A 10,000-nucleotide genomic window follows, 5' to 3' on the forward strand; every position below is an offset into this window, starting at 1 on the left:
CTCTCTCTCTCTCTCTCTCTCTCTCTCTCTCTCTCTCTATCTCTCTCTCTCCACACACACATGCACTGACACACATAGACAGACAAAATATCCCTCTTTCTTTGCATCTCTCTCTATCCACTCTCTCTCTCTCTCTCTTTCTCACTCTCTCTCTTTCTCTCTCTCTCTCACTCTCTCTCTCTCTCTCTCTTTCTCTTTCTCTCTCTCACCACACATGCACTAAGACACACATAGACAAACAAAATCAAAATATCCATCTTTCTCTCTCTCTCTCTCTCTCTCTCTCTCTCTCTCTCTCTCTCTCTCTCTCTCTCTCTCTCTCTCTCTCTCTCTCTCACACACACACACTCACACACACACACACACACACACACACACACACACACACACACACACACACACACACACACACACACACACACACACACACACACACACACACACACACACACACACACACCAGCCCAGTCAGCAGCCTGATGCCTGGTGTCGAGCTCTGCAGAAGGCATCAGGCATCAGGCATCAGGCATCTGCCATCCTTAATGTGTACGGTATGTGGTGGTGGGTTGTGAATGCTGAACCCCATACTAATAAAATTAACTACTAATTATTAAAGAAAACCTTCTAAACTAATGTGCAACGATTCACTACAACATGTCCAAAACACCTTCTAAACTAATGTGCAGCGATTCACTACAACATGACCAACCATTTCAGCATCTTTTTTAACCTAAAACAATATAAAACAAGCTGTGACTGGAATGGGTGCCGGAAAGGAACGGGAAGGGGGTCTAAAGCCTTGCTTGTTTGGGTGGTATTTTTTGTGGGGGAATAGATTGGATTCTGAGAGGCTGTTTAGCACCGGTGCCAAACTAACAAGCTGCATGCACAGCCATGGCTGAGGGCAGTGTGTATGCAGTTTGTTTCTTCTCGCTAGCCTATATATCGAGAGTGTTCTTGAGGCCAGATTCTCAAGGGAGACAGATGCGATTTTAACAATGAGCAGTCCACATAAGTGACTGCCTACGCAGTGAAATTCCTCCACTCTCTTACAGGCCGCCGCCTCACAGAAAACATTGAGAAACTTAAGATTGGATTAGATTTAGACCAGTTAGGTTCATATATGTCGTAGTAGTAAATGTCACTATTAATTTATCGTTGAATTTACGCTATATATCTTTAATGCACTGCTGACTCGTGACTTGGAGAAACTTTAGATTGAATCATATTTAGACCAGTTAGGTTAACATGCAGTAGTACATGTAACCAGGGGTGGACTGGCAATCTGGCAAACCGGGCAAAATCCCGGTGGGCCGACGCCCCTAGAGGGCCGGTGATATCGGTTTTTAAAAATAATTGTTATTAATGTTTTTTTTATTTAAATTGACCGGCGGCCCACAATTTCGTGCTGACGGCCCTCGGCCCTCCTCCAATGACATCAGCCCACACATAAAGGGGCTAGAGGGAGGGGGTGTCCCATTGGTGCATCTGAGTCGGACTTAACTATTCATTGCGGCCCCACCCCTACCATGCATTACGCGCGCAAATTTGAGACACAAGCGATGGAGAGACTAAAACTAAATGGTGGTGTGGAAAAGCTTGCGGAAAAGGGATAACAAAAAAAAAAACTTGCAGCAGAGGCAAGATAATGTGTTCACGCATGTAGTGTTGTAGCAGCAGGAGAGGGACAACAACTTCTGCATGTTGGAAGTGAAGGAGCACGCTAGGAGACAGCAGGTGAAGCGGCAGTAGTAGCCTCTACGAGCACTGACAGGTATGAGTCAAGTCTTTCAAACTTTAGGATACTCCATGCCTCTCCCCAACTCTCACTTCAGCATTAAACATTAATATTAAATAGGCCATTACTTCCCACCACTATACCTGTAAGTGTGCTTGAGTGCTTTGAACCGGTCGCACGACTCACGGACATTTGAGAAGACAAACATTCCATACACCAAACCACTGACGTGAATAATATAACGGCAGTGTGCCAAATGTATAGCATTAAATGGAACACCAGTGGTGTTGTTCTAAAGCATTCCGTGTACCAAATGCGTTTCGAAGACTGTCAAACTCATGCCTACTCTCACTAAATATTCAGCGATCGTTTGCGTAATCACATTTACCACGCAGTGAAAATGTCCATATGTCTTGTAACGGTTGTCGCGTCTCGCGTGTGGAGAAGGTTTGCCAAACGGATTTTTTTTTTTTTATTCTTGGAGCACAATCAAACCATATTCTGTAGGTAAAGACCTAGCATCTCTCTCTCTATCTCTCTCAGCTGTTATTTTATCCAGGATTAGAAATTAGAATGATAAATGATTGAAGAATTTCTTTTGAATAAGCTTTTGATACAGTTTTATCTGTAGACTATTTTATGTAGCCTACCACTTTCAGCACTGCTCATTTTGAAACTTCAGTATGTTAACATATTTGACACACTAAAGCATTGTGGTGATAGGCAGTTCATGATTTTCTTTCATCATTCAAGCTATTAAAGTAGCTTCCTTATGCAATGAGAGATGCATTTTGATAACAGGAAATTAACCCCTCTTCTAATGCACCTGTTAGAAGAAACCCTCAATTTAACATTAATCTAGGCTACTTTATGAGTAGGCTATACACTCAGGATTGTACTGCTGGGCATTGCTGCCTGTCGCACCTCCTCTGGTGCCCATGGGTCAGCAAGAGAAAATAAGACTTGTGACACAAACATCTTTATTGTATAAATTACTAGACAAACAATACACTGAATACTATATTAATTTGAATATTTTGCAAGTGCTGCATTGTGATAAATAATCTATCTCCCTCTTCTCATCTAGTCAAACCAGGCCAGGATGAGGTTGAGTTAGAGAGAGAAGTAGAGTAGGCCTAGATTACTTTTGCTGTGAGTGTGGTCATTGCATTTCTAAACCACTGCCCAACCTAAGATTCATTTTAAATAAATAGTTGATATAGTCAGCACACATTTCCTGGTGTTTTCTGGTAGCTGAAAGAGAGATTCATGCATGAATATTGCGCCTTTTCGCATAGGCCGCTTGGTCAATAAGTAATCGCATGTGCTCCGCTGATTATGAGGGGCCGGTCTGGGCCAAAAATGCCCGGGCCATTTTGTTCTCCCAGTCCAGGCCTGCATGTAACTGTTCATTTATCGTCGAATTTACGCTACATCTCTAATGCACTGCCAACTTGTGACTTACTAGCATGCATGCACCCTGAACTAAAAGACCAACAGAATTAACTTCAACAGATGGAACAGCTGATTAAGATTCCGTCTGACACGGCAACCGCAGGTTCCAAAACGTGCACACGAATAACAGCAAAAACAAGTCGACGGCTGGAGTGATACAGATCTGACGCCTTCTGTTGCTCCCAATGAGGGTAACCATGCTCTTTGCGCACATGAATTTCATCCGCCCCGGCATCATGCATGGTGTGCTCATTTATTTCCCCTTCACAACAGACTTTGCTAATCCGTACTGCATGTACACTATGCGTGCGGCACGCACAAGAATGCATTGTGTGTGTGCGTGTGCGTGTGCGTGTGCGTGTGCGTGTGCGTGTGCGTGTGCCTGTGCCTGTGCCTGTGTGTGTGAGTGTGTGCACAGCATACCTCCATAGGACTGGAAGTATGTCATATTGTTTTCTAACCAGGCCTGTCACAACTAGGCCAGCAAACTAGGCAATTGCTTGGGGCCCCCACCTGAAATGGGGGCCCTTGAAAGCTTGGTGTTGTTCTTGTGTTTGTGACTGTGGCAGCACCTCCCTAAGTGCCACAACTGAAAACTGAAAAAAATGATACTGCTATTGAAATCTCTCTACCGGGAGGGCCAGCACAATATTTTGAAATAAATGAAGGGGCAGGGGGTTCAGGTGCCCCAGGTCCCTCTTTGCCTAGGGCAGAGATTCTTTAAGTATAAAGAGATATGCCAACATAATAGGTTTCTATGGGCACCTAACGCGACCAGGTTCCGGTCTGCCTAAAGGGCCGTGTCATAATGCTCCTACAATGAATAGAACAGTCCTTAGGTCTGCCTAGGTCTGCCTAAGGGGGGCCATAATAGAACCAGGAAACAATGGGCCAATGGAACCTCTCTCTCTCTACTCTCTCTGCCTAGGGCCTCCAAATACCTCAAGACGGCCCTGAATGCATTGTGCATGTGTGCACACCTCCACAAGGCTGGAAGCATGTCATGTCTTTTTCTAGCTTGCTTGCATCTGTGCGCACTGCTATCTTCTGTCTGCACGTCCCTTGCTAGGGGTCTCACTGGCTTGCTTGGTGACTTGTTTGTTTCGCTTCCTTGCCTTGGCTCTTAGACAACCTGAAAGAGAGAAAATGGCATCGCACACGGGCAGTAAAGTGCACTAAAGTGCCTCAGTGACTTATTTGCAAATGATAACATGGTTTGGTGTGTGTGTGTGTGTTGGTGTGTGTGTGTGTGTGTGTGTGTGTGTGTGTGTGTGTGTGTGTGTGTGTGTGTGTGTGTGTGTGTGTGTGTGTGTGTGTGTGTGTGTGTGTGTGTTTGTGTGTCTATCTACCCACCTGCAGGCTGCAGTACATGCAGGGCTGGCGCTAGGTATAGGTAGACAAGGCGGTCGCCTAGGGCACCAAATGTCTTTGGGGGCGCGAAATGTCATTATAGTAACGCCTTAAAATCCCACAGAATTAGAATGCGAAATTAAGTAAAAGTGAAATAAAATATTAAACTTTACATTGACACTGATTATTCATGGGTACTCAGTAGGTACTAGATCAGCTGTGCTCGATCAGATGTATGATGATATATTAGGTTAGTTAGTGTAATCCCCCCCCCCCTGTCTTGACCGTTCTCGGACCCACTGACATCATCATCCTCATCTTCATCCTCATAATCATTACCTACGGATTCCTGAAGGATCTCACGTTTCGTTGCTTTTCTGCCATTCATGTGTTTATTTACTGTTTTTGCTATCTTTAAATTACAAAGACAAACTTTGCCTATCTGACGTTTGAATCACAAGGACGCACAGCAAGACAATACCCTCTGTGCGGACACGCCAGCTGTTCAAACTCGCCCCCTCCGGTGTGGGAGATATCCAGCTGATGCGCGTGCACAGGATTTGCGTACAGATACCACGTGCCCAGGAGAGACGTGGGCCAAATGTATTGATATGTGTGGTAAACGCTTAATATGATGTATTGAGAATTCCTATGATGTGTTTGGTATCAATCTGATGGAAATACTTTGAGTGGTGAACAGGTCTCGGTCTTGTAATTGTTTTAGGTAATGTAATAAAAATGTAGTATTTTAGGATTTGAGTAGCCTACAACTTGGCTAGAAGCTTAAGTTCCCAAGCCAAACCCCTTGGCGTTAGGACAGCCCATGTTCAGGTAACTGATTGCTCATTGGTCCCTGGCTGCGGTCGTCCCACGAGGCAACCAAGTATTAAACTTTGATGTAATGATCAAATCTTTGAGTCGAAACCCGGTAAAGGGCTCCCGTGAACCTCAATTCACGTAGTATTTTCCCCTTAATTTAGGTAGTGCATTGGCTTCTTTCAACATTGTATTCTGTTCGTAATCGTATTGCTGACACAGTAGGTTTTGTCTGCTAATAAAATTTCATACAAATCTGGGGAAGAATTCCGTTTGGTCTATGCATATGTTTATTGTTCTGGTTATTGGTAATTCGGCAGTAAGGCTCATTCCCTGTGGATGGAGCGAGGCACACACACTTTGGACCAACAAAGATTGGATCCGACGTCAATGGTGTTTACCTGGGGGTGAAATATGTCATGAAAACTGGGACGTATGAGCGGGGTGATTGCATCTCTTTTAGGCCGTGTAGCCTCCGCCCGTTAACCTGAGGCAGTCGATCAGTCGCGGGACACGGAGGAAACACCTCTTTTAATAGCTGTAATACCATCCTGGCACCATGACCTCTGTCTCATTCCTTAACGACTTACGTGCAGGTCTGGGCCCTCAAATAACCAAAAGTCGCGCGCTGATGGAGCACCAACGAAATGAACCCTTAACTAGCTGAACCCAGACGTAACAGAGATTGGTAGACTAATCATTTTATAACAGTAATATAGTAATTAAGTGCAATCACTTAATTACATTGGACCTAGAGAGTCTTACGACTGAGACTCTATTAATTGCGGTATTGGAAATAGGATGAAATGAAATATTTTCTACAGCCCAGAGCGGAAGTGTTCCTGATCCTAAATAGTACCGTCGTTGGGTATTTAGGAGTTTACAGTTAGGTTTCTTTATTAGTCTCCACGAAGGAGAAATTTGCTTTGGAGACAGGGAGGTTGCAGCATCATAACACATAGGACACATGACACCAACACAGAAAAACAAACAACAGTACAACAATAAACAAACAACCGTACAACAATATTAATAGATGCCAATTTCTGAATGCACAAAAAGGAAAGCGGGTGCTCGCCTAGGGCACCGCATTGACTAGAACCGGCCCTGAGTACACGGATGTGGTGGCTACAAGAGTGCCGGTTGCTAGCGGGCGGAGACGTACACGGTGGCACATGTACCTATTAGCTGCAGGACACTGCTCATTGATCTCTTTTCATTTTCGATTACATCTCCTATCTTTCACTTGCGACAAAATGTATCTCTCTCTCTTTCTCGGTCACCCCCTCCAGCCAAGACCTTGTGTTTCTACCGCCATTGTTTTTTGATGCTTCTCTCGTTTTATTGCCAAACACTTTTTTTCCCCCTTTCCTTTCCTCTTTTGCCTTTCGCTCAGTTCATCTGCGGAATATTTTGGGTTTAATTCATCCGTTTCTTTTCAGAGTGTTCTTTTTAGTCTCTTCCCCTTTCCTTTTTTTATTGGTTTTCTGGCATCTGTTTCCAACTCTCTTTGTTCGTCTCAATCTTTCTCTTTTTATCTCTTTTGTCATGCCCATCCATTCTCTTCTGCCGTACCCTCCCTAGTGACTCACAGCTTTCTACATGCTGATGTCCTTTGGGGGGCAATTCCATTCCTGTCAAATGCTTGATTATTTTGCCCGGTGCTGCCTGGCTCTCTACATGGAAACGGCAAAATAACTCCGTACATTCTGTTTAGATTTTTTTTTTAATATAAAATCAGTGCCTCCAGATTGGATTTTGTTTTTAGCTGAAATTAGTCTAGCGTTTCCACACCACCTCCCACAGTTGAACATCTTATTATTGAAACCGAATTCTGCTTGCAATCGAATGACGACGCTGAAACTTGCACCCTAAGAAATTGTATTTAACTGTGTGGGTGTGAATAGTGTGAAAATATTTGAAAAAGGCAGAATAAAAGAGCACAAGAGAGAAAATGCAAAGAGAGAGAGAGAGAGAGTACTGAACTGTTATGTGTGCAATTGCTCGAATACAAGCTTTGCCTATGAAGTCTACTTAATCTGAATGCAATTACATGTACGCCTTTTTTTTTACGTTTTTGTATAATCATACAAGACTTTGGTTTCTGTGCCAATGCAACTGGGCATTTTATAATGTTATTCAAGTCAGTTTAAAGTAGTCTTTCATTACAGCCTCTCTTCTCTACTTCATGCTTTAGTGGTGCATCTGGCTTTTGCTGCCCCAGTACTTTTAATCTTTCTCTCTCCTCTTCTAACCCCCCAACCCCCATCTCTCTCTCTCTCTCTCTCTCTCTCTCTCTCTCTCTCTCTCTCTCTCTCTCTCTCTCTCTCTCTCTCTCTCTCTCTCTCTCTCTCTCTCTGCCTTCTCCCTGGTACTCACTGGTGCAGGCGGGCACGGTTCCGTTCCACTGGGCCAGGGCGTTGGGCACGGACTCGCAGCGGATGGCGGTGGCCCCGTGCATGGTGTAGCCAGGGTTACACTCGAACAGCACCATGGCTCCCAGGCCAAAGTCGTTGCCGATGCGCCTCCCGAACCGCGGCTCTGCCACCGAGCTGCACTGCGACGCACTGGTCCTGGGCACGGCTGAGGAGGACAGAGAGGAGGAGCAGGAGGATGGATGGATGGAGGGGTGAGGATGAACCAGAGAAAATGGATGGAGAATAGAAAGGGGATAAGAGAGAAAAAGAGGCAAAGAAGAGGGAGAAAGCAAGAGAAGAAAAAGGAAGAAAGGAGACAGGAAGGAGGAAAACAACATAGGGAGACAGATGAAAGAAAGAAAGAAAGAAAGAAAGAAAGAAAGAAAGAAAGAAAGAAAGAAAGAAAGAAAGAAAGAAAGAAAGAAAGAAAGAAAGAAAGAAAGAAAGAAAGTTAGGAAGAAAGAAAGAAAGACAGACAGAAAAAAAGATCCAAGCAAGCAAGATAACAAACAAATTTAAGAATAGAAACAGCAAAAGAATACAGAACTCCAGAGAGGCATAAATACAATAAGCAACTGAGTCACACGGCATCACCCTCCTTTTTGACAAGCTCTTTACAATGGGCTATTTATCTTGCCATCTCAGCCATTTAAATGGCGGTCGGCGGCACCAAGTCGAATCCTTTATGACAACCTGCCTCTCATCTGCCAGAATTGCTCTGGCCTGACAGCTATTGAAGATATTGAAGTTTCTTTTTTTGTTTTTGTCCCCCATCCTTTATCCATCAATCGATTTAGTCTCCCTTGTCTGGTCGATAGCAAAGATGGAGAGGAAAACGCTTACGCCGGCTTACCTTGATACACAAAATGAAACCCCTTGGCAGTGGTTGGTGCTTCAGAGGTGAACTTGATTGTGATTTCATTTCCAGAGCTTAGAGGTAAGGTCTCCCCTGGGGGGTGGGCGAAAAGATGGAAACCAACATTACTTTGAGTTTAGGTCTTTATTTTATTGCTATTTTTGGCAACTGTCATTACATCAAACACACACACCACCACCTGTTATAGTATGTCATGTCCAGTGTTGGGCAGTAATGCATTACAAAGGTAATTAGTTACTGTAATGCATTACTTGTTGCTGTAATGCAGTAATGTAAGGCATTACAGGGAAAAATCTGCAATAGGCTATTTACTTAGTTACAATGCAAAATAACTTGAGTTACAATGAATTACAATGACCTGGATTTTAGTGGTATTCAGTGTGATGGGTGAGAAAGAAGCTATTCCTGAACCTGGTAGTTTTAGTCTGCATGCTGCCAAAAACACCTCCTAGATGGAAGGTGAAAAAGTCTCATGAGCTTTATTTACACTGTAATAAATTGCCAGATCCATATTTAGACCTACAGTTCTTTTGGTGAAAGTAACTAAAGTAATGCAAAAGTAGTGTAATGCCTTACATTTTAAATATAGTAATATTGTAATGTAAGGGATTATTTTGAAAAGACAGTAACATGTAATCAGTAATGCATTACAGTTTTTGAGTAACTTGCCCAACACTGGTCATATCTCCAAACTACTACATCAGCTATACTAATGTGCTTTGCCAAAATAAGATTTCCTTTACTCCCTTCAGCATTGAGAAAGATTTTGGTCACGAGTGAAGAGCAGACAGGGGAGCAAGCAATCCATCCAGATTTACCCAATGAATATAGACAGTAATTGGCTGAAGCCTGATATTTTGGGAATACCAAGATGGCTGCCATTCACTTAACACACTTACAGCAGGCGGCAAGTCGTTGCCATCTTCACACACATCTTGCAAAGTAAATCAATAATCTGCTTCCCCGGGTGTTCAATTTCAATAGCAGCCGCAGATTGCTCATCCAACCTGAAGTTAATCTCCATCAGAGCATAGATATTATGATGCCTCCAGTGTCACACACGTCTGTGTGCGTAACACATGCTGTGTGTTATAGGACCTTTAACAGTCTCATGCCTCATGACGTAAGCCCATCCCATGTAAGACATACTGTATACATATCAAACACTAACCCCAATCCGTCGATACGGTATATCGATTACACACTTTTGTGGGAATGTTAAATAAAGCATGGCTACATCGATATTTTGAAGGCCAAGAGTTACAAAATGGTGCAACAACACCTAACTTTTACACAACAAGGTTTGGGTTGGCATAGGTTCCATACAGTTGCTAGGGGAAGTGTGCA

The 10,000-nt window shown here is 43.5% G+C and overlaps 1 protein-coding gene across 1 annotated transcript in view; it reads right to left on the reverse strand.

Annotated features, from left to right (window-relative positions):
- Nucleotides 1-10,000, reverse strand: part of csmd3a (CUB and Sushi multiple domains 3a) — a 393,918-nt gene that overhangs the window by 199,045 nt on the left and 184,873 nt on the right. The window contains exons 34-35 of the mRNA XM_063199008.1: nt 8,630-8,725; nt 7,739-7,942 (exon numbers count right to left, since the gene is read on the reverse strand). Coding sequence (XP_063055078.1) covers nt 7,739-7,942; nt 8,630-8,725 — 300 coding nt within the window. The remainder of the gene's footprint in view (nt 1-7,738; nt 7,943-8,629; nt 8,726-10,000) is intronic.

This window comes from Engraulis encrasicolus, chromosome 5 (genome assembly GCF_034702125.1).
Source record: "Engraulis encrasicolus isolate BLACKSEA-1 chromosome 5, IST_EnEncr_1.0, whole genome shotgun sequence".
NCBI classification, from domain to species: Eukaryota; Metazoa; Chordata; class Actinopteri; order Clupeiformes; family Engraulidae; genus Engraulis; species Engraulis encrasicolus.